The 23,869-nt window shown below is 39.6% G+C and overlaps 1 protein-coding gene and 1 long non-coding RNA gene across 2 annotated transcripts in view; one reads left to right on the forward strand and one right to left on the reverse strand.

The window, feature by feature from the left end:
• LOC125635678 (uncharacterized) overlaps window positions 1–23,869 on the forward strand; it is a 47,975-nt gene that overhangs the window by 16,131 nt on the left and 7,975 nt on the right. Inside the window, exons 2-4 of the long non-coding RNA XR_007356337.2 lie at window positions 12,033–12,204; window positions 15,936–16,156; window positions 17,972–18,055. This is a non-coding gene — a long non-coding RNA (uncharacterized LOC125635678). The remainder of the gene's footprint in view (window positions 1–12,032; window positions 12,205–15,935; window positions 16,157–17,971; window positions 18,056–23,869) is intronic.
• LOC125635677 (putative ATP-dependent RNA helicase DDX60) overlaps window positions 1–23,869 on the reverse strand; it is a 69,353-nt gene that overhangs the window by 6,396 nt on the left and 39,088 nt on the right. Inside the window, exons 20-34 of the mRNA XM_048847656.2 lie at window positions 23,706–23,821; window positions 22,223–22,365; window positions 21,820–21,929; window positions 21,328–21,432; window positions 21,066–21,194; window positions 20,079–20,206; window positions 17,553–17,711; window positions 15,685–15,826; window positions 13,242–13,394; window positions 11,806–11,910; window positions 7,981–8,181; window positions 6,682–6,786; window positions 5,733–5,874; window positions 3,902–4,023; window positions 629–776 (exon numbers count right to left, since the gene is read on the reverse strand). Of these exons, the coding sequence (XP_048703613.2) occupies window positions 629–776; window positions 3,902–4,023; window positions 5,733–5,874; window positions 6,682–6,786; window positions 7,981–8,181; window positions 11,806–11,910; window positions 13,242–13,394; window positions 15,685–15,826; window positions 17,553–17,711; window positions 20,079–20,206; window positions 21,066–21,194; window positions 21,328–21,432; window positions 21,820–21,929; window positions 22,223–22,365; window positions 23,706–23,821 (2,008 nt within the window). The remainder of the gene's footprint in view (window positions 1–628; window positions 777–3,901; window positions 4,024–5,732; window positions 5,875–6,681; window positions 6,787–7,980; window positions 8,182–11,805; window positions 11,911–13,241; window positions 13,395–15,684; window positions 15,827–17,552; window positions 17,712–20,078; window positions 20,207–21,065; window positions 21,195–21,327; window positions 21,433–21,819; window positions 21,930–22,222; window positions 22,366–23,705; window positions 23,822–23,869) is intronic.

Raw genomic sequence — 23,869 nt, forward strand, 5'->3', positions numbered from 1 at the left:
TCCATCTGCATTGACCAAGGTCCAACATACCTCCCTCATCCCACAGTTACTATGTGATATTCACAGAGCGAGAGCTATGGATGGGTCATAAGTGCAGTAGCTGTATATCCTCTGGTCTAGATGTAGATGTACAGGGATGGAAGCCACTACGATAACTGGATTTGTAGTCTCAGTTAGAGCAGCAAGGATCTTGCTAACAAGATGGGTACTTTAGGCAAACACTGCCAACCTGTTATGCTATCATACCATATTTCTTTCTACTCAGAGGGTTCTTTAAGTCTTTTGTTGCCGTCTGAACCCATACTTTCCTCCTGTTCTCTTTTCCCATCGAAGTCCCTTATTATTACCCTCCTTCTAATGAGGCTTTGACAAAATCCTTTTTAGAGTCCATCAGTGCAGGTCCTTTGGTTGGCAAGAAAATTGCAAGATATCAAAGTGAGATATTTCCTACCTCAGAGGACTGTTGCTTTCATACAGATTCTAGCATGTATTGACTTATGAACAAGGAATTGAGCCCCTACCTTCCACATTACACTGCCACTAGACCAGGCTCTAATTGCCCAAAACACAGTATTTCAGTGAAGCAAACCACAGTGAATATGAATGTATACATGTAGCATTCGCTTACCAGTCCTTGAAAGAGGAAGTTGGTATTCTTGTTTCATATCAGCCATCTTGGAAATAATAAATAAAAAATGGCCAAAATTCTCCTCTATTTTGTTGTTGTACTCATGTAATGCAACAGCAAAGTCTTCTGGGAGATCTTCAAGGAACACCTAAAACAACACAATTTTGTGGGATAGAACACTTACATTCAGTCTAGAATTTTACCAGTTTTTCCGAGCAACAAAAAGGGAACAGAAAAGCTGAGCTGTATCCTCTACTTTTACATTGTTATGATGTTGCAGTGACAACAGGTAGCATATCTGATGTTAGGTATTTCCAACTTAAGTCACTGTTTTTAAAAGCAAGACTCTAGAACACATCATCTCCATAATAAGTCAAACCCTATGTCATAATCTGCAATTTTGTGGCTGCAGGATTTTCCTGGTAATCCACCTATTGCCAAAGAATTGTTTTGCTGAATCTCAAGCTTTCATTTTTAAGTTTCTAGTGCTTGAAAATGTCAACTATTTTCTTCCTAAACCTGTAAACAGACTGAAACAGCAGCTCTGGAAGGCACAAATCAGTAATTTATGCTGTACACGTTATTGGTTACATAGGAAAGATGTTATCCCACCACACAAACATCTGATTTTTGTAGCCCAGTGTGCTAGTTTGCCTTTATTATATTTACTGCTTTGCATTGTATTCTGCGGTAATGCAAAAAACCTACAGGCCTGTATCCTGTAAAACATTAGCTTCAGCAAGTTAGCAAAAGGCTTGAGACCTATGAACTTTGAACAGATAGACTTTGCACAGATAAACGGCCCAATGGAAAACCTCAGGTATTTGGGGAGCTGAAAATAGAATTTAAGGGGAAGTTCTGACCACAGGTAAATAATTCAATCACAGAAGTGCACTGGCAACGAACTGACATACATAACAGGTACATGAGATACATTTAAGGCTAGCCTGCTTGCTTGCATTTATATCTTTTCTTATAACTTTCTTATTTTCTTATGGGTTTGATTATTTTATTAGAATAGGTTTATAGGTCTATATTAGAGTATATTTTGGCTGTAACACAAGGAACCTGCAGGCCACCTCCTGTATGGTGAGCTAAGGATAGCATACATATGTTTGGGACCTTTCACCTAGATAGATGGTGAAGAGTTAAAGCATAAGGTCCATGTGTGGCTGTGACCTTTAACACAGAGGATGTGTTAAAGCCGGTTGGCATAGGGGCTTTCTTATGTGCATACCCTTTTAAACTTAACAGGTACACCACAACTTGGAACTTGGAAAGAACTGAAATAATCGGCTAAGACAGAAATAACAAATGTGATGCTTAACCACAAAAGGGCTATGGTAATGCATGGACATATAAGATAATAAGTTGAGATCATTGATATACTAACCTATAGGAAAAAGATACTCCAACATTAGTAAGGTGAGGAAATACAAATAAGGAAAAGGGGAAAAAATCCCTTTCTGAATATGCATCAAACATAACGGCATTAGTGTAACATATCATAAAAGTGGCATCCCCACCTAGGGGTGATAGGAGAGAGAGAGATGTAGTCCTCACAAGATGCCAGAATGATGGCCACTGGTGATGATGGGGAAGGTGATGGTGATGAGGAAGATGATGGCTAACATTTCAGGTTGTTCTACAACGGTATCAGTATATGGGTGTGCAGATGTACATTCTGTAGTATCTCTATCTTCCTTACTTGAGTTGGGGTGTTTGTGACTATGCTAAATGTATAAATAAACTATATTTGTAAATATAAAAGAGTTCCTATAGTGTGAGTGTTACAATTGTGCACATCAGGGTTTCCAACTATATAATAATTTGAATAATACTGGGCCTGATCTTGGGGCAAGAACCTGGCAACCCTCAAAATGATAACTCGGGATTCTTAAGTAATCAATATAATTAATATATAATCTAAAGATCAGGCAACACCTTCCCATACTCAGTTAAAATACAGTAGAGCAGAGGTTCCCAAACTGTGGTCAGTAGAGCAGCAGCTTGTGGTCTGTAGAGAGCTATCTCATTTTCATAGGCTAAACAGCATTAAAAGTAAGGGTGGGGGGAAGTATATTGAAACATTTCCAATATTATTTTGCCATGTAAACAATTAACTGCCATAGGGATGTTATTTGAAAGGGAGGGGAGATAGCCCATGAAACAGTTTCTAAAACTGGAGTCCAAACTGTGAAAAAGTTTGGCAGAGGCTTCTAGCTGTTGGAGAGGAAATCTTCGAATTCAAGACAGGGAGATGATCTTCCTGTTTAAAACTAAGTTCACAAAATTGGCTTGCAAAGAGCTCCAACTCTCATCTAAAGATCATCAAATCTCCAACCTTTATGTTTGCATCTAACAATGATTCTTTTTTAAATTAAGTGTTATGCATATGGCTTTCATCACTGGCAGAGAACAACTGGCTGCTTAAGGAGAGTTACACCAAGCCTCACCTATGATGGATGAGCTACCTTGCAGCTGAGATAGACCAGCTGATTATAAAAGCCAGCCAGGGGGCCAGTTATTGATGATAGCTGCTCGGAGTAGAAAGATTGTAGTAGGAAGCTCCTAAGTCAAGGGGACCTTACAGGAAGTAGGTTGGTGCCTGTGGTAGGCCTTGGAGCAGAGTGACTCTCAGGCAAGTGATCAGGCCCACTGACAGAAATTCTGGGCCCCAGGGCCAGGGCCAGGGCCATACCTGGGGGGGTGGGACCTGGGGTGGAAGTGATGAATCCGTCACTTCTGGGACTGCCCAAACCAGCCCACGGGGCCCAGAGTGGTCTCATGCGCCTAGGAGCCCTGCAGCCCATCCAGATGATTTAAAGGGGCCCAGGGGTCCCAGGCCCTTTTAAATTGCCTGGGCTCCTGGGTAATTGCCCCCTTTGCCTCCCCTGTCAGCGGGCCTGCAAGTAAGTGGTAGACTAAAACATGTTAGGACTAGATAAGCCCCTGAAGAAGACCCTGGGTCAAGGGAAAATGCTGGGTTTATATATGGAACTTCTGTTGAACAGTTTTATTGTGAACAGATAAAGAGGGCTAGAACCAGGTGAGAAAGAGGGCTAGAACCAGCATGGTGTGAGCATTGTCTGAACTGAGGGGTCAAGCTAGCAGCCTACAGTCACACAATGTGATACTCTAACATCAAAAGAGAGGTTAGCTCTCTCATAGATCTGTTGTTCAAATTATCAATAATCACTTAGCCTACCTCTCTGTTTTATTTTATCATTCTTTACTAAATATTTTTTAAAAAAATAAGAGATTTCATCTTACCTTTGACTGGTAAAACTTCTGTTTAGATTTAATAACGCTGGCAGGGATATATCTTCTTCCAAATAGATTTGCCAGTACTAGCACTAGCTGTTCCATCACCTCTTTAGAAAATGTCTTTGAGTCTATTCAAATAGAAAACTCAGACAGTCAGAACAAGGATGTTGGAATTAAAGCCTAAACTAGCCAATACCTTAAGAGTCTGGAAAAACTCATGTAGCAAACTTTTTAATTCTAGGAAAAAATATCTCTAATATATGTATATGTACAAACATACATATTTTTGCCAATTGTGATATAATGCGGGTAATGTGTCCAAACTCCATTACACTACAGACTTGGGAGGAACTAGGAGCTGCCATGTTGTATGTCTAATATTTTGAAGGAAGCCTATTGAGAAAAGTTTACTGAGGCAGCTCTGGCTTTATCAAGAGTCTGCAGATTTTCTTGATTTCTTTAAATTTGGTTTTAAATCTGAACATAGCTCTGGTTCCCTTGATCAGCAATCTCCTTTTGACAATGGACAAAGACTAAATATCTGTGATGACTCTTGTAGATCTGTTAGTTGCCTTTGATGCTGTAAGACCACCATTGTTCAGAAGGTTCCATATTCTGGCAGGGATAGAAAGAACCATGATGGAGCATCTCTGTTGTATTCTCTCTGAGAAGGTTCCTAGGCTGCTATTCAGCAATTGCACATCTACGCGCAGGAGTCTCTCTCTTGTGTTTTTCTTACCCCTCTTGCTCAATGTGTATGTAAGACCACAGTGTGAGATAGTGAGGAATTTTCAGACGTGGCGCGATAAGCATGCTGTTGACTGTGACAGACAGCTATGACTAAAACAGGGATATCTTGAGACTATGGGATCCACTTTATAATGTTATCTGTATCTCTGTGAACCCAGGCTTGTATGTTGGCTGGTTGGGGAGGGTTACAGAGCTCCTTTCAGGAACTAAAATAAGTGGGGGGCAGTTACTGCAGACCCTGAGACACATGAGTACCACCCCCTGGGGGGAATTGTACATACTGGCTCAGATTAGCTTCAAGAAAACAGGAGACAAAGAAGGGCTTTGGGGTATACAGGCTGAGTTTAACCTTATTCAAGGGGGTTCTTACTTTGATCCAATAAACTGACATGAATCTTTGACCAAAGTGGAGGATGGGGAAGAGGCAAATCCTGCTGAAGGGTTGGAAGAACTGGAACCAGCGAGGGTCACCATAGGATGGATGGATGGATGTGTTTGTCTTTTATTATATTTTCTTTGTAATCTCTTTATCTAAAATAAATGCACTGTGCTCTATGTAAGGCTGTCTGGTCCCTAGTAAAGTACTATCTTAGTCCTTGAGAGAGAGTGAAACTGCAAGTGCTGAACAAATCAGACCTGCAAGAACAAACACAATGAATTGTAGGGGATGCAGTGTACATGCCAGGTCTGGAGGCAGATAAATGCAAGTCCCTGACCAAAGAGAGATGACACTGGAAGTGTGAGACCTAATGGAACATCCCTTGAGCAGACCAAAGAGAGTTCATAGATGCAATTACCCAAAATTGCAACATTCACTCATCTTTTTCATCAGATCAGAACAGTGCAGTTTCTCTGTTTGTTCAGTGTGTAGCTGTGATAGGGGTTTGGATGATGGCTAGTTGGCTGAAGTTCAGTTGTGCCAAGACAGAGGTAATGTTGCTTGACTGGAGGAAATAACCAGAAGAGATGGAATATATCTAGTTCTTTTTTCCCATATATATGTAACTTGTCTTCTACTCTTTAACAATTATTTTTAATTTAGTGTCAATTTCTTAACTTTATAAAAAGGTAGTGAACATGAACTTACCTTTCCTCGTTGGCTGACACAGTTTGTGGAACAAGCCCTTCACAAGAAAGCTGACTAGGACAAGATTGGAAGGTTCGTGATAATGCAGATGGCTTACAAGTCCAGCAAATCCCATGGTGTTGCCTTCTTGATCCAAATATCCCTAAAGAATTAAACAAATTAGTAATATATGACTGGACCTTGTATTAATCCTTGTATTAAATGACTGTCATTTTTGTAATTTGGACCATGATATTGTTCAACATTAAATATTGCTCATGCCACCATTGTGGAGAATTCTGTGACTCGGAGAGTTACATAGAAAACCATTCTCCTCTGTTCCACGCCTTGCAGTACAGTGGATCATTCTAGTAGTGTGAGATATAATATAAACTTAATTACAATGGAGCATTATAACCACCAGATATTGCCCCTAAAAACTGCAAAAAAGAGTAAAATCAGAGGTTACAGTTTCTGAGTGTTTTAGCTGTACTGACAGGCGTTTGTTAAGAATGGTGGTATCGCATGGTATCTACTGACTAGATTGCTAGGCTCAGCTCTCAACCTGCCAAGGCTAAAACATGTGACGGTGCCCTTCAAATTATGTATTATGTAATAAACATCTCAAATGAGATACAGAGCCCCCCACTCAAAAAAAAATAGGAAGATGGAATCATGTGAAATGTAGCTCTTTTGAACAATTTGTTTTTTCTTAAAATATCATGATTCAGCATTTTTGATATAAGTACTTTTCAGTGAAAACCTCAGGCTTGTGGGGAAGAACTGAGGTACATGCACAACACAAGCAATAATAACCAGGATAGCTGGTTTGATCTATAAAATAATAGCGTTCGTAGCATGTTCATGGGCACATCCCTGAGCTCGTGTGGAGCTCATTGCAGGATCAAGGCCAAAGACTAAATGTAGAGATAAACCATTTCATTAACAGAAAAACAAGGTGGAATCTTACCTCCTTGACAAGAAATTGCAAAGAAAATAAAAAGTAGAGCTTTAATATCTCCACGACTCTTGGCTGGTTGAAGGAGAGAAGCGAATGCTTCAACACTGACAATACCTTAGGAGGAAAAATACTTCAATTTATCACTCTCTTAAAATTTCTGAATTAGTGACTTGCTAGGGAATGCCATGCTTATGATCAACAATGCTCTGGGGATCTTTTGGGAGAAGGGGGGATTATGCTGTTGGGGACCTCAGGGTACCATGGGGAGGGTCTGTGTGTCCATGCCCCATTCCACTATGGGGACAAAATTACCCTTGGATGCAATCTACATAAGAAAGAGAAAAGGGAAGAAGAGGTGAAGGTGCATTTATAAAGACAGTAAGATAAACTTCCTCTCCCTAGGCAGTTGAGTCCCCTTTCTCTGCTCCTTTTCCCCTTCCCTCTGCCTTCTTACTGATATCAGAGACAGCTTGTTGCTTAAACCAGTCCAGGAACACTGCAACATGGGGAGAAGGCGGTGGCATTTACTGTCCTATTGCCCCTTAAATCTGTCCATGCCCTTTTGTATGGTTTTGTTCCTATTACATCTGTTTCTGGACACCTCACTAGCAGAAGGACTGACAAAATTTGAGGGATTTCAGAGAAGAGGGAAAAAAAGATCAGAGTGCTAGAACAATTGACTTCTGAGAAAAGATTAAAAGAACTAAATAAATATAACTTGTCTAAAAGCAGCTAAAGGTGAGACAATGTAATAATCTGCAAACATTTGAATGTTGTAAACACCAAATAGGGAGAGGAATTGCTCAGATTAGTACAAAGAGTTTCCTGGAAATAATAGGATGAAATTAACAAAGGGAAAATTTAGGATGACTATCAGGAAAACTTGACATTGAGATCCATTAGGATCATTGTTTGATGTATTTAAAACTAAACTGCACAAAATACTAAAAATGTACTGGAGGATTTTATAGGGCCTTTTCATCTAATTTCTGTGATTGTAAGATCTATATAAAAACAGTATAGATGTATTTGATCCAAATACATATCACTTAATAAAATTGGATTCCACTGAAAACAATGTGAACAGTGTAGGGAAAGGGAAAGATCATAATTATTTTGTATTATTTAATGTGTATTAGAAATCTGAAATTCCCCCATTTATTAAAAACAGATTTTTCAGGTTAGCAAAAATACATATTTAGTAATTTGGTGTCAAACTAAATAAAAATTCTTCAACATGTGATCTAAAAATATATAACAGATTCTATTATCTAACTGAGCACTGATAGCCTAAACTACATAATATACCTTTGCTTTTGCATCTTCTTTGTCATCAGCTTTTGCAGCCAACAGCATAAGTCTCAGTGCCAGGGAAATATTCAGAGGGAACTGGCCTCTCAGCTGAGGTACATTGGATTTTATAAGCTTGTCTACTTTTGGCAATGGAATGTCATAGAAAAACACACTTCCCAGCAAGTCTTGACCACGTCGTCCAGCACGTCCGGACATCTAGAGAGAAGCAATGCCAACTTTTTATTTTTTCTCATTTCCATGATAGCATAAAGTCATTTCAATAATGCCAGTTATTCTGGTTTGAAAGAAGCATATCAGAGGGATTTTTGATTCTGTCAGTACAGAAAGACAAACAGTGAATTCATAATATGTATTTATGTGGGTGCTACTCTTCTAGATAGGGAAGAGAGGATCTGAGATGCAGGGGAAGTGGAGAAATGACTTGATTGCTCCCTGCCTGCCTTTCCAGCTCACAGCCAAGACAGGGAAAGAAAAAAGGAGGGTGGGAGAAAAGGAGCTGTGGATGTGCTGTTCCTTGACCAGTTTTGTAAGATTAGATGGTTAGAACGTTCCAAGAATGCTGCAGTCTTTATTATGTGGCCAGCAAAAAAGAATGCAGAAGGCTATATTCAACTTCTCTTACCAATGGGGAGATTTGTGCCTGGCTATGGGGAGGAGGCTTGCAATGGTTGTACTACCACCTTCCTCAACGGTTGTAGGATGAGGGCAACTTGAAATTACAGCCATAGGAGCCTTGCCAGCAGAGGCTATCCAGGGGACGGGTAGAATTGGTGCATCCTCCCACCTTCCTGGCCATGGCTACTTCTCAGACATCTCTTCTCTCCTTGGCCTTCAGGGATGTAAGTACCAAAGGGTATGTCTACACTGCAATAAAACACCCACAGCTGTCCCGTATAGACATACCGTTTGTACTGTGCAATCTGCCTCCAGGTGATCTTCCCACCACCCGAGGCGCTGGATTGCAATAGCTCATCACAATTAAATAAAAATTTGTGTAATGAAATAATCTATTGTAAAATACTTAGGTTCAAACTCAGCGCTGGTTATACCGGGCCCCCAGAAACAACACAGGATCACTCCCAAATGCCACAGGGAAGAATTAGAGCTGGTTGAAATATTTTTAATTCCAACATGTTTGAGGAAAAATGGACTATTTCTTTTGCAAAAATGTGTGAATATTTTTCCCCCTTTTTGTTTGACCAGTTCTTGGTATAACTCATCCATGGAGAATCAGTGCTGAAGCTGTGGAGCAGAACCAGAGTATGTGATGGTGAATAGCATAAAAGCTTTTCACTGGGTCTCTCCCATTTTATCCACTGTCTGTTGGGAATCTGCAACGCTCAGTCTTTGGATTCCTCCTCTTCCCTTTACATCATCTATTTAGTTGATATTATCTGCTCTTATGGTTTAAACTACTGCTTCTATTCTGACAATATGCAAATCTCCAGAGTTGTCTCCATCCATCCAATCCTGCATCTCATCCTGTGTCTCTGACCTTTCCTCTTAAATGTCTCACTGAAATTAAGCATAACATTCCCTTTGTTTTACCATCAACACCATCACCATCCTCTTTATTGCTCTAGCCTGAAACCTGGGGGTCATCTTTCATTCCTCTCTGTCCTTTGCCCTATGCATCCAAGCCATGTCTAAAATCTGCTGCATTGTTTATCAGTGATTAAACCATGTGTAAATTATGCAGATCATTACTAATTACTGCCAATAAATCACTATCATATATACTGTATGTGCAACATATGTTACAAAACACAATGTAGGAATCTTTTACAGTGTTAACATTTTTTATTGGGACTATTTTTGTATCCTTCCCACCAGTCAAGCCAGGTGCCTTAGTCATGAGTCCAACTGTCAGGCCTTAGAGGCAAATTTAATAAACCTCTAAAATAGCTTCTTGGTACCCAGAATCATGATATTGTTAAGGTCCGATATCTCAGGATTTTCTGGTGAAAGCAAATGTTGGTACTCCTTGGGAAGCTGACAGTGGTACTATTTTTCTGATATTCCATTTTTTAAAGTAGTGACATTTTTATATAAGGAAAACCTGTCAGAGGTGCAGGACTGAGTCTTGTCCACCCTGGAATTCGGGCCCACTTCGTTTGGTTGGATGGGGGTGGAGTTCCTCATTTGGAAAGAGAAAAAGGAGACATCTCTCTGACACTGATTTTTATTTTAATGGCAACCATTTGAATTTCCTCAGGGGTAAAAATGTTAGAATAAGTCCAGGGGAAAAAGGGTAGTGGGCACAGGGTGGGTAAGGTAGCAAAGGAGAAGAAGGATGGCCCAGTGGTTAAGGCACTTGCTTAGAACTTGGGAGAACCACATGCAAGTTCCTCCTCCACCACAGGTTTCCTGTGTGATTTTAGGCAAGCCACATAGGGTACATCTACACTGCCATTAAACACCCGTGGCTGGCCCATGTCAGCTGACTCGGACTCACAGAGCTTGGACTACATGGCTATTTAATTGTGATGTAGATATTCAGGCTTGGGCTGGAGCCTGGCTATGGGACCCCGCAAGGGGGATGAGTCCTAGAGCCAAGGCTCCAACTCAAACATGAACATCTACACCACAATTAAATGACCCAAGTCAGCTCTCATTGGCTAGCCACAGGTGTTTAATTGCAGTGCAGGCATACCCATAGTGTCTCTGTGCCTCAGTTCTCCATCTGTAAAATGTGGATAACAGTGCTTCCTTAACTCACACGGGTGTTGTGAGGATAATACATTGCAGGTTGTGAGGCACTCGGACTATATTGATGGAGGCTATGTAAGTAGGTTGCATTAAGTAGGTAGAAAATGCAGAGCAGATTGATTTATTTTATGACTTGGAAATTGAGCATATGTATGGCCCTACCAAATTCACGTCCATTTTGGTCAATTTCATGGCCATAGGATTTTTAAAATAGTAAATTTCATTATTTCAGCTTTTAAAATATGAAATTTCATGGTGTTGTAATTGTAGGGATCCTGACCCAAAAAGGAGTTGGGGGGGTCACAAAGTTCTTGTAGGCGGGGTTGCGATTGCTGCCCTTACTTCTGCACTGCTGCTGGCAGCGGCACTGCCTTCGGCGCTGGGCAGCGGGAGAGCGGCGGCTGCTGGCCGGGAGCCCAGTTCTGAAGGCAGAGCCACTGCCAGCAGCAGCCCAGAGGTGAGGATGGCAGGGTATGGTATTACCATCCTTACTTCTGCTCTGCTGCCTGCAGAGTTGGATCCTCAGTCATCAGCTGGCACTCTTCAGCCACCAAGCTCTGAAGGCAGCAGTGCAGAAGTAAGGGGGCATGGTATGTTATTGCCACCCTTACTTTTGCGCTGCTGCTGGCGGGGCTCTGCCTTCAGAGCTGGGCGCCCAGCCAATAGCAGCTGCTTTCTGGCTGCCCCGCTCTGAAGGCAGTGCAGAAGTAAGGGTGGCAATACTGCAACTGCCCTAAAATAACCTTGCGACCCCCCTGTAACTCCCTTTTTGGTCAGGACGGCCAATTTGAGAAACCCTGGGCTCTTCCCGTGAAATCTGTATCATATAGGGTAAAAGCACACAAAAGACCAGATTTCATGGGGGGAAACCGGATTTTAGGATCCGTGACGTGTTTTTTTTTTGTCTGTGAATTTGGTAGGGTCCTAATCATATGCCTAGAATCTTCGCTTGTGGTGTGTGTTTTCCCTTTTTCATCAAACTTTTTAGACAGAAATATTTTGACCAGCTTTTTATATATACACATATATAGCTGTCCAAAAGTTTTCTGTCTAAATATATGTACATGTGTACAGATGTGTGTTAGTTAAACTGGCTGTGTATTTCAATACCTGTCTATAGTTCAGAGCATCCAAATACACAGAATTCTGTGTGAAGACAACCGATTTACATGGCATGTTGATTCCTAAAGCGAGTGTTCCAGTAGCTGTAACCACCTAGGAAAATAAACATAAGTATTGAAAATTATATTTATCAACATGTGTTTCCATTCTGATAGCCTTAAAGATAGAAATGCTAACTAGAAAATTAATGCACCTCTGTACATTATTACTTCCAGGCAAAGAAGATAACAGGCACCCACAACAGGTACTCCACCATTGAAATCATGGAATTATAAACAGAGTAAATTAAGTACAGGCAGTAGCTCAACAAGTGAAAGGGAGAAGAGAAATTATCCTGACTGGTGAACAGACAATATGGAGCAGCTGTGGAAAATCATTGCTACACAAGTAAGGGATTACTGCTGCCACTTTCATTTTTATTTGGATTTTTAAAACTATTAACAGCATAATGCCTTTAACGGTTAATGTACGACTTCGTTCCCCCCTCAGTGATAAGTCATAATTCCTTACACTAACATAGTTTGTCCATTTTTATGTGGCTTCTTCTGTCTTCTTGTGCCCTGGTTGCAGATTGTTTTAACTAGGGTTTGGTGTGGGGTTGCTGTTTGGTTTTTTTTTGGTGTAGGAAGGCGCAGAAGGATTGTCTTGGCTCTCACAGAAAGTCAATTGACTTTTCTACCTCAATATCCCAATCTTACTTACCATGCTTATCTTTAGCTTAAAAAATTCTGAGCAGTTTTGGATCTTCAAATAAGTTTGTATGAAAGAGCCAAGTATTTTTATTATTAAACACTGTAAAGTATTTTAAACAATTTATATTGAAAGACATACAAAACAAGGCCCTGATCCTGCTAATATTTATATTTATGTTTAACTTTATTCACATGCACAAATGTAAGTATTTGCAGGATTAGGGCCTAAGATTCTATTGTATTTTCTCTTAAGTATTCTAAAATGGTGTCAGTTTGATAAACTGCATGGATATGCGATGCAATTTGTTCACTAAGGCAGTGGTCCCCAACTTGTTCCACCGCTTGTGCAGGAAAAGCCCCTGGCGGGCCGCAGAGGTTTGTTTGTGAGCATGGAAGTGGCACAGGCCAAGGGAAGTACTGGCTGCCGCTTCCAGCAGCTCTCATTGGCCTGGAGCCGCGAACTGTGGCCACTGGGAGCTGCGATCGGCCGAACCTGCAGATGCAGCAAGTAAACAAACTGGCCAGGCCTGACAGGGGCTTTCCCTGCACAAGCAGCAGAACAAGTTTGGGAACCACTGCACTAAGGAATATATTTAATGTACATTTTGTGGGGATTGTGCTTGCACTTACATTTCCCCCCTGTAAGTGAGGAGATCATTATGTGTAAAAAATATTTAATTCTCAAAGCAGATACTGTTGTATACTTAAAAAAAATTGTGAAAAATGATGAACCTGAATAAATCCCATCCTGAAGAGCATCTCCACCATCTGTCTTCCTTTTTGTGACACAGAAGCATGATGATATCCAATTCCTCTCAATGCCAGTGTTTTCAGTGTTTTATTTGTTGTCATGAACCTCACTTGATGAATCACCTTCTGCAAAATCTAAGAAAATGAAAAATTTTAAATATTTTTCATTTTTATTTACATTAATTTAAGCCAGTGCCAGAATGGAATACAACTGAGTCATGCATTGTCCTAAAATTACGTGCTTTGGTCAAACAGTGCTCTCAATAGGAAATCTGTTACTACCTATGTGCAAGAGATGCAGATGTAGCCTAAAACACTACTTGGGTTATATCCTGTGGGCTGCCAGTAACACATTTCAAACCAAATAACACGTTGGTTAAACCTCTTTTCTGAGATCTGATTCACTGAATTTAGTCAAGGTGTTTTTTGTTTTTTTGCAGTTCAAGCAAGTGATTCTTCCACCTTTACATGGAGTAAAACTTAACTAAGTGAGCATTTTTAATTGATTTCAGGTACTACTTGATATGAGTAAGAGTGGCAGAAATTTCTATAGTGCTCATCACTGTAATGTTTTTTTCCAGCATAGAAAATCAAGCAATAAGAAATAGATAAAGAGCTACATTCTGCCACTCTTATTCATTTGAATAGTATCTTACTCCTCCATTAGTCTACTGAAACTAATAGGGTATACAGTTTTCAGAGGAACAGCCGTGTTAGTCTGTATTCGCAAAAAGAAAAGGAGTACTTGTGGCACCTTAGAGACTAACCAATTTATTTGAGCATGAGCTTTCGTGAGCTACAGCTCACTTCATCAGATGTTTACCGTGGAAACTGCAGCAGACTTTATATACACACAGAGAATATGAAACAATACCTCCTCCCACCCCACTGTCCTGCTGGTAATAGCTTATCTAAAGTGATCAACAGGTGGGCCATTTCCAGCACAAATCCAGGTTTTCTCACCCTCCACCCCCCACACAAATTCACTCTCCTGCTGGTGCTAGCCCATCCAAAGTGACATCACTTTGGATGGGCTAGCACCAGCAGGAGAGTGAATTTGTGTGGGGGGTGGAGGGTGAGAAAACCTGGATTTGTGCTGGAAATGGCCCACCTGTTGATCACTTTAGATAAGCTATTACCAGCAGGACAGTGGGGTGGGAGGAGGTATTGTTTCATATTCTCTGTGTGTATATAAAGTCTGCTGCAGTTTCCACGGTAAACATCTGATGAAGTGAGCTGTAGCTCACGAAAGCTCATGCTCAAATAAATTGGTTAGTCTCTAAGGTGCCACAAGTACTCCTTTTCTTTTTGAGGGTATACAGTGCTACTCAACATGAGTATGGCTATCGGAAACTGACCTTGAGTTAAGGTAACAAGTAGCTGGAAAAAGAGTCAATCTGTAGTCTCTAAAATGAAATCAGGGCCAGCAAGAGGCCAACTGGGGGATAAGTAAATGTTTGTGTGTGGCATATATATTTTAAAGTAGACAAATACATTTTTAAGTCTAATAAAGCTAATATCTAATAGCAATCAAGACAAACTGATTTTAAGTTTGCTAGTAACTAATGGTGGGGAGAGTTTCAGACTCTGGGATGTATTTTTGAAATATATAGCACATACATTTAAAAACGTATTAATTTTCAAAGTAAAAGGGGGCAATTTATCTCAGATACAGTGTTTCATTTTGATTAATATTTAATTACCCTTATAATAGTTTTACCAATAAAAGTAAAAGTAGCAATGTAATATACTTGGACATGAAGCCATCACCCTTAGGAAACTCCAACTAGTAGAAAATACTCAGCAACATTGGCTATCCTGAGCAAATCAGACCTGTCTTCCACTCTCTACACTGACTTTCCATAGAACATCAAGCCAAGTTCAAGGTCTCGGTCCTAATTGTCAATGGACTAGCCTGGGTTTAGGAGATCTAAAAAATCATCTAAATCTTTGGGATAAGGACCATGCCTCACAGCTCTGCTTCTTAGGCACAATGGAACTTTCTAACAGAAGAATAAAGCTTGTCTGTGCGGAGATGGAATTTTCTTGGAAGCCAGTCTCAGACTATGGAATACACACCCACAGGGAGCTACAGGCCATCACAAACCACACAACATTCCATTCCAAGTGCAAGGTGCACTTCTTTCACCTTGTCTTCTCTAGCAAACACATATCAGCAGGTACATTTAAAGAAACATAACATTAGAGGCTATGCTGCGCACAGTTCTCCCCCTGGGAAGACAATGAGAGAGAGAACCAATCATACATGACAGAAGTTAGTCACATCTCTTAAAGACTACTGGAAGGTGCTCAGATACTACACTGATGAGGGCAATAGAAGAACCTTTGCAGAATAAGTTCTTTCTCAGGGCCCAGCATTTATTATTGGAATGTAGAATTAGCAGCACTTTTGCTTTTTTCTTACCTCTGTATCAACAGCTTGGCTATTTGCATAGGTGCAATCCGGAGGGATTTCAGTTATCTTCCCAAGTTTTTCCATCAAATTTCCATGCTCAGCCTCCTCAAGTATCGTTTTGTCAGTTTTACTTGATGTAATTTTCATGCCACTATACAAAATACACTTCAGTTGTTAGTTTGAACCTTTAATTTAAGAAAATCTGCAATCGGTGTTTTAAAAGTAGTTCACTACATTTTATTATTTGTTTTTGTTTTGAGGTATTCCCACCAGACTAATCCTTCTGCCAGATTGTACACAGTACACCATCAGGCTGATGTTTGTTTTCAGATGCAGGACCTACTCCTGCTGAGATCAACGGCAGAAGCCCCTCTGATGCCAGTGGAGCAGTGTTATGAATAAATATGAATGGGTTGGTCAAACACTCCACTTCTGACTCAACTGAAAAACGATATGAGGGCAGAGCCTTCAGGTACCACAGGTGGGCAAAAAATTGTACACTCCAACTTGTAATCAGTTTTGATTTGTATTTAGTTTTTGTATGGATTTGGTCTGATACACCTGAAAAATCAGGAAGAAAATGTTTGTTGTGTAACAGGGTGGCCCTTTAAGGAAGGTAAAGGAACCCTCTAGGGATCAGCCCTACTCCATGCCAGGGTTTTTCTCCAAAGAAATAAATGATATACAGGGGGTACAGTCACTGGGGGTGAGAAAGTGGTCTTGGAAAGTTAACATGGATTTTGAGGAAAATCTAAACTACTAACTCTGGTTTAGGGCCCAAGAACTGAGCTGTGAGTAGGGTGAGCTGAAACTCTGGTCTCCACTCCTGTTAGGCCTGGTATACACCTAAAAATTACATTAACCTAGGTACATGACTCAGGACTGTGAAAAACTTCACACCCTGTGCAATGCAGGTAGGTCAACCTAATGCCCCAAGCTAAATCAATGGAAGAATTCTTCTGTCAACCTAACTACCACCCCAAGGAGAGGTGGATTAACTACACTTATAAAAAAAAACTCCTTTCATCAATGTAGGAAGGGTCTACACTACAGGGCTACAGTAGCAGCACTGGAGCTATGCTGCTATAGGGTAGACATACTCTCAGCGCTTAATTTGTCCTGGGGCTGAGCTCAGGCATCTCTAGGCTTGGCAGTTCATAGCCTGGTATCTCTAGGCTTGCCAGTTCATAGCCCCAGCACCTCTGCACTTGCCACTTCAGTTCTTTTATGTGCGTAGCAGATTTAAGTAGCAGTGCAACACTCTGCCTCCACTCACATGTCACAGCTGCCAGAGGAACATCCCTGAAACGTTGCACTGCTGCTAGTGTGATGCTTGAGCCCCAACACATCTTTCATTACAAATTAAGCACTGCATACCCTTAATGATGAGAAATCAGACTGACTCTGACTGGCTTCTAGTGGTTCCAACCACAATCAATCAATCAATCAATCAATCAATCAATCAATCAATCAATATCTCTCTCTCTCTCTCTCTCTCTCTCTCTCTCTCTCTCTCTCTCTGAACCTGGGATATTTAGTGCACTTGAGCAGCCAGACTATCGACCTAGCCTCAACAAGGCATGCTGGGAAAAATATAAAAACTGTCTTTTTTGCACAATCAGGGAGCTAGGCTGTGCTCATGGGCTCTCTGGAGAGGTAGGCAAGTAAACATATTTTTTTAAAGAAAGTTCTTTGAAACCTTGGCTAGTTTTCTTTTGACAGTCCCAGAGAAAGACTACAGGTAGAAGGGGAAGTAAGAGAAAAATCAAGTGTTTTTTAATTTAGAAAGGTCTCTTTCATATAGATGTGGTACAAGAAGTTAAACAATGAACCTAATAGAAATCGTTTCAATAGATTCAAATGCAAATAATACTTACACAGTCTGATTCTTCTGCATGGACTTTTTCATTTTTTTCAATCTGTTTGTTAGCAAATGTATCTGCTTTTCAGTCTTTGGTAGTTGTTTACTCTTTTGCTTCTTCTCCAGACAGTTTTTTATATTTTCAGCCCATGTTTCCACCTTTTTAATGTCGAATCTTTAAAAAGAATTTAAAAACTAGGTAACTTATTAGTAACTAGATTTCTCAAATACATTGCCTCTACATATTGTAGAGCACTGTTGTGCATGCATTCATGCAGGAATATCTTTGTGCTCTTTCCACTTCTTAATCTATAAAGATGGCCAAGTATCCTGGCTGGAGTCATATGTCTCAGTAAATGTGCAAAGCCATACTCTGAGCAAGATTCTAAGGAGATACAAGATCCTGTCACCCTGATTTCTTATCTGTCTTCCCAGAATTTAGATTCTGAAGCATACAGAGAGGAGGACGGGCAGGTATGAATCTGTGAAAGAAACATACTAAGAAAATGCCAGTTACATGTAAGTAAACCACAGTAATTTTCACCCTATGAAACTGCTGTTACAGAGCTGCACCATTGGAATAACCAGAAAAGGTAATGCACTACACCTTTGTGAAATGGGTGTCTGGTATAGCTTCCTAATCAAGAGATGAGTGCTACACATTTCAGCTTTGTGTATGTTGTGAAGGATCATGCACAATCTCACATTGCTCACATTCAAGGAAGCAAAATAAAAGAGAGGAAAGTGTAAGGAAACATATCCTCCACAGAAAGAAAAAGGCTTCTAAAAGAACTTCCCAATCCAGGCCAACATCCGCAAAAAAATTTAAATAAAAATGGGGGTCCTCCGGTTGCTAACATTTTAGAATCGCTGCTATAGAGAATTATTACTCCTTAGCAATCCCAAACTCTTCTTCCCCTATTCTTCCTGTTCCTCCCTCTATATAGTTAGGCCTTCCCTCATTAGTCATCACATTTTTTGGTATGTCCTTCCATAACTGATATTTCTCACAGCTGAGCTGGGGCATGACTATTTTGTCTGTCTGTGACCCCCATCACAGAAGCCATGTGTCCAGACAGCAATGCCAAGGTATGACCGCAAACTGAAAGTACTGATACTACTAGTGATGGAGCTGAAAGCTGCTGCTCCAGGAATGCGCACAAGGACACCAGGCTGCCTCAAAACTGGATCTCTATGGCTGAGCCTTTAGATTCAAGGACCTCTTCATTCTTTTTCCTGTGCTTCAGAACTGATAAGGCAGATGCATATAGTATAATAATGACGTGAGAAAAAAGGAACAGGCTGGGCACTTTTTGTCAGTGCCCTTTTCCCCCACACGAACATATACCTTATCCAAGAGAGAGATCCTGTGAGGACATGAGATGAATTTACAACCTGACTTGTCATTAGGCATCTTGACTCAAAATGAGTGCTTAGGAAGACAGCAAAAACAACAAAATATCTTCTTCTTTTAATATTTTGAGATATCTAAACCAAAATCCCAATAGAGAAGAATTGGAGCTTGAAAAGGATAATGGTAGAAATCTAGTCAAAACCACTAAGTTCTGAGATTTGGTGGCAGGTACAAAAAAAATCCCCAAGAACTGGATATATGCAGGAACTCACACACCTACACAGCTTCTAAGTACAATATTGCATAGGTTATGAGGTTTCCTGACCCATTTAGACTAACTACTTTTTAACATAACATAATGTCTCACGCCATCTAAGAAAGGGAAACTGTGGAAATAGTTTCATGAATGTAAACAATCTTTTAATTAAAAAATACATTTAATAAATAACAATGACTTTTTCTTCAAATTATTCGTTTTGAGAATTACAGTGGAAGGTGTACTGGGTCTTCATATTAACCTAGTGAAGGAGAGCTGCTTGTTTGTTTTTTGTTTTTTTTTTATTTTAATTTTACAAACACCTGATAGCCCACAACTCTGTACTTATTCTTAGCTGCAACAAGCATTCAAAACTCTTCCTTACACTGTAAAAAGTGACCCTTTGAACACTCCAGCCATGCCCAACAACTTATCATAAGAACAGAAGCTTCTCCACACAGTTAGGTATAATATCATGCTATTCACTTACACATGTGATGGACTTGCAGCAAAAGGGTTAAAGAGTGATTATTTTTAGTGTCTAAAATATTTCAGATTTAATGGGAGAACTATTCTGTGCCAATTACATTTTTCGTAATATTGCTATAACTTGGTAGATTCCTTGGCTTCATGACATTTTCTTTGATTATCGTAGAAATGTAGGTCTGGAAGGGATCTCAATACGTCACCTAGTCTAGTCACCTGCACTGAGACAGGACTATATATTATCTAGACCATCCCTGACAGGTGTTTGTCTAACCTGTTCTTAAAACCCTCCAATGACAGAGTGCTTAACTACCTTGACAGTTAGGAAGTTTTTCCTAATGTCTAACCTAAATCTCCCTTCCTGCAATATTTCATGCAATATTATGTGCAATATTTCTCTACTATATACATTGTAAACTTTTTTTTATTGCATTTGTGTGACTTACAGAAAAAACAATGCAGGCAGTTTATCCATCTGTCTTAGTTTTTCCACAAAACATGGGAAATTGTCCTCCATGTTTTTTTCTGAACAATAGGTAGGATGGGGTTTGAGTAACTTCAGCACCCTGTTAGCCTAGAAACAGAGATAATGATTAGATGACGAGTATGCAAGGTTCATTCTGGAGTACTTTTTTAATAAGGCCGCAGGTTTCTCTTATATAAAATGATTATCAGTTCTAGTCTGATCACAACCTTGACTTTGGTAAGTAACAGAATTACACCGCATCCTCAAGATGTTGTAGGTGGGATAACAGACTGCCTAGCACTAAATTTCTGTTTGTTAAAAGAACAGGTTTTGAAACGTTTAAATATTTTTAAAAGAGAACCAGAAGGCAGGAGGAAGATGATAAGCAATTATCCAAATTAATAATCAAAAGCACCTTAGAAACCACAGATACAAGTACAATTTGTACTAACCTTTTATTGTACAGATCTTGTCAACAAAGTAATTACAGCAATGCTCATTAAAATGGACAAAGTTATAACTAACTCTCAAATCTACCAAGTAGTACACAGAGACTGTGGTGTTCTATTCTACTATGTTATATATTTTCCTGAGTTTTTGCCAATAAGTCTCTTGATACCATGTTTAGTGTTAATGTAAACCCTGAGATTTTTCTAAAGCCTAGAAGACCATCAAGATCATCAGTCATCAGTATAGCTGCAAAGTCTAGTACATAACTTGTCAGACACTCAGATTAAGATCAAGTCATCAAGTTCAGAAAAACCTAAGTAATATGGTATATGGAGGTGACAAACCTAAAAAGTTCCAAAAATATTCATAATTTTTAAAACACTTGAACATTAAAAACTGCTTTTAAAAATGATATGCATTAACTCTCTAACTGACGGAACTATAATTGCTTTGTATTAAATCTAGCTTTCTAGTCATACCTGAGAAGAATGTCTCATAACTTGATCATTGTAGTTACCTTCATTCGGTTGTCATGTACAATCCAATTTTTTAGCTCTTCCTTCAATTCTTCTTCATATTTTCTTGCATCTGCTTTTGTGATTACTATTTTATTTTTAAAATGTGTAAACTTCTCAGGATCTAGCTCCTTAAAAACAGGTAACAGAAAAACTATGTTTTACAAAATATGTATGGACAGTGTCATCTGGCAAACATGCAATGGCCTCCTAAAAACAACTGCTCAGACTAGTTGTGAAAATATATAAGTGATGAGTGCTTACGTCAGCTCTTGGCCAGTTTTCCCAGACTTGTACCATGGAGTCATACAGTAAAATACTTTCTCGTGGAGAAAAAGCCAGGTCTGAAGGGAAGCCATATTTATCTATCTGTAATAGCAGAAAAAGGAAAGCAGAGAGGAATTATGGTTTGTATGTGTGTGTGTAGGGAGGGGATCCCCCTTCATCTTCTCTTCAGTGGACAACTGTTTTCCATCTTGTTCTACATTGCCTTTCCTTAGGTTCTTGTGTTGCAGCAGCCATTGTTGAGAGATAGAAAGACAAGATAGAATTTGTCTTTGAACATGAATGCTGCAAAAATGACACAACATGATTCCTTCTATAGGGGCTCAATCCCTGTTTCTGTATCACCCCTGCCTTTTTTTTAACCTGGGCAGGGAAACTGGGGTCCTTGCAAGATGTCATGAAGATATGTTTTCTTAATAATTTTATGGTTCATTTCAAAAATGGTTTTGTTTACTATGCCATTAAACTTACATGGTCCACAGTTAGGGCAGCACATGGGTGATAGTGATGAATTTTGAAGTCATTGTCCTCTAGGGAACACACATATTTTTCCAGATCATTGTATCTCTCTCCATAAAGCACTGTAAACAGAATAGCAAGTTTCTAAATCTAAAGCAAGTTTGAAACTAAAACCAAAAGGCCACCATTTTCAAACTTGAGTAAAAACTTACACATCTAAGCAAATGGTCTTATTGTCAAAGGTGAAAAGCACCTTCAGTTATCACTGAAGTCAGTGGTAGTTGCAGGTACTCAATGCCTTTGAAAAATCTCATTTTATTAGACACTCACATTTGCTGATTTTCACCATATGCTTTTTAAAAATCAGATATAAAGGACTAATCTGGTTTTTTAAATGTTGCATTCTGATACATACCCAATTTAACCTTATATGATTTATTTACTGTCTTGATATTCTTTTGTTTTTTAGTGCCTTTCTTGGTAGTTATAGAAGAACCAGAGCTTTCTTCTCTTACACTTTCAACATGCTGCCAATACCTCTTTACTGACTGTAGCCACCTAAACAAAAAATAACACATTTTCTGGAAAAGTAGTGCAATGTAACATACCTGCACAAATGATTTTTTTTAATATATTCTAATAAATCAACCAGTGTAAACTCTTCAAACTAGCAAAAGCAAACTGCAGACTTCTCTGATACTCAAGAAATACTCAAAAAGAAAAGGAGGACTTGTGGCACCTTAGAGACTAACCAATTTATTGGAGCATAAGCTTTCGTGAGCTACAGCTGTAGCTCACGAAAGCTTATGCTCCAATAAATTGGTTAGTCTCTAAGGTGCCACAAGTATTCCTTTTCTTTTTGTGAATACAGACTAACATGGCTGTTACTCTGAAACCTATAAGGAAATACTATGAAACATATCCCTTTTAATAAAATAAGACCAAGAATAAGAGAATAAAAGACACTGTGTCATTATGGAATAAATTCTTCCCTTTTAACTTCCTGAGATGTGAAGAAAGCCTTGAATGTAGTAGAACTGATGCAATTTCACTCTGTTGGGTAGCAAGCAGCAGGAAGCCTGCAGGTAGGGTCATAACACCTAATATAGGCTAGGACCCCAGCTTTGTAGGGCTTCCCTATGCCCTGGCAGATGGGGTCTTGGCCAGATGAGTGGGGGAAGAGGAGGAACTGGAGATCCAAACATACAGATCCACTAACTAAATGCCCTGCAGCAGCTAAGGTTATAGTAGCAGCTACAGAGTAGCTCTCAAGCTTCTACACAGTCTGTGATGTGAATTGTCTCCCTTGACCCAGATGGACCTCTTTACTTGGTTTATGCATTAGGTTCAAGGATTGGCCCTTATATAAATGCAAGTCACCTAAATCATCCCCTCCCATGACACAACTCACAGAATGTGGAAAGGAGTACTTGTGGCACCTTAGAGACTAACCAATTTATTTGAGCATGAGCTTTCGTGAGCCACAGCTCACTTCATCAGATGTGTGAAGTGATGATCTGATGAAGTGAGCTGTGGCTCACGAAAGCTCATGCTCAAATAAATTGGTTAGTCTCTAAGGTGCCACAAGTACTCCTTTTCTTTTTGCGAATACAGACTAACATGGCTGTTCCTCTGAAACCTGTCAGAATGTGGAAAGTTATTCCAGAAACTATATCCAGTGAACTGTGCTGAATTCCCTTCTTATTGTCTCATGAAAAACTCTGTGGGACTGCAGAGGGGGCGGGGTATGCAGCCCAAGATCATGTGAATTGCTTGATAGCAAGGTAAGGCCCTAAAGATGTGTCTTTAAAATACACAGAGATAAAAAAAGCAAAGCAATTCAAATCAAATAAGACAACTCATTTTGCACTTTCAAGAAAATAACACATTATATTTACTCAGTAAGATGTTTGGGGTTACTGATAGTTGCAGAGAGAGCCAAAAATGGACATCGAATCATAACTAGAAGGTGCTCCCAAACTTCTGCTCCAATTTCACCACCAAGACAATGGACCTGTTATTGGACATAATATTCACTTTTAAATATGGACATTAGAAAAAA

The sequence above is a fragment of the Caretta caretta genome, chromosome 4 (assembly GCF_965140235.1).
Source record: "Caretta caretta isolate rCarCar2 chromosome 4, rCarCar1.hap1, whole genome shotgun sequence".
Lineage (NCBI taxonomy): Eukaryota > Metazoa > Chordata > Testudines > Cheloniidae > Caretta > Caretta caretta.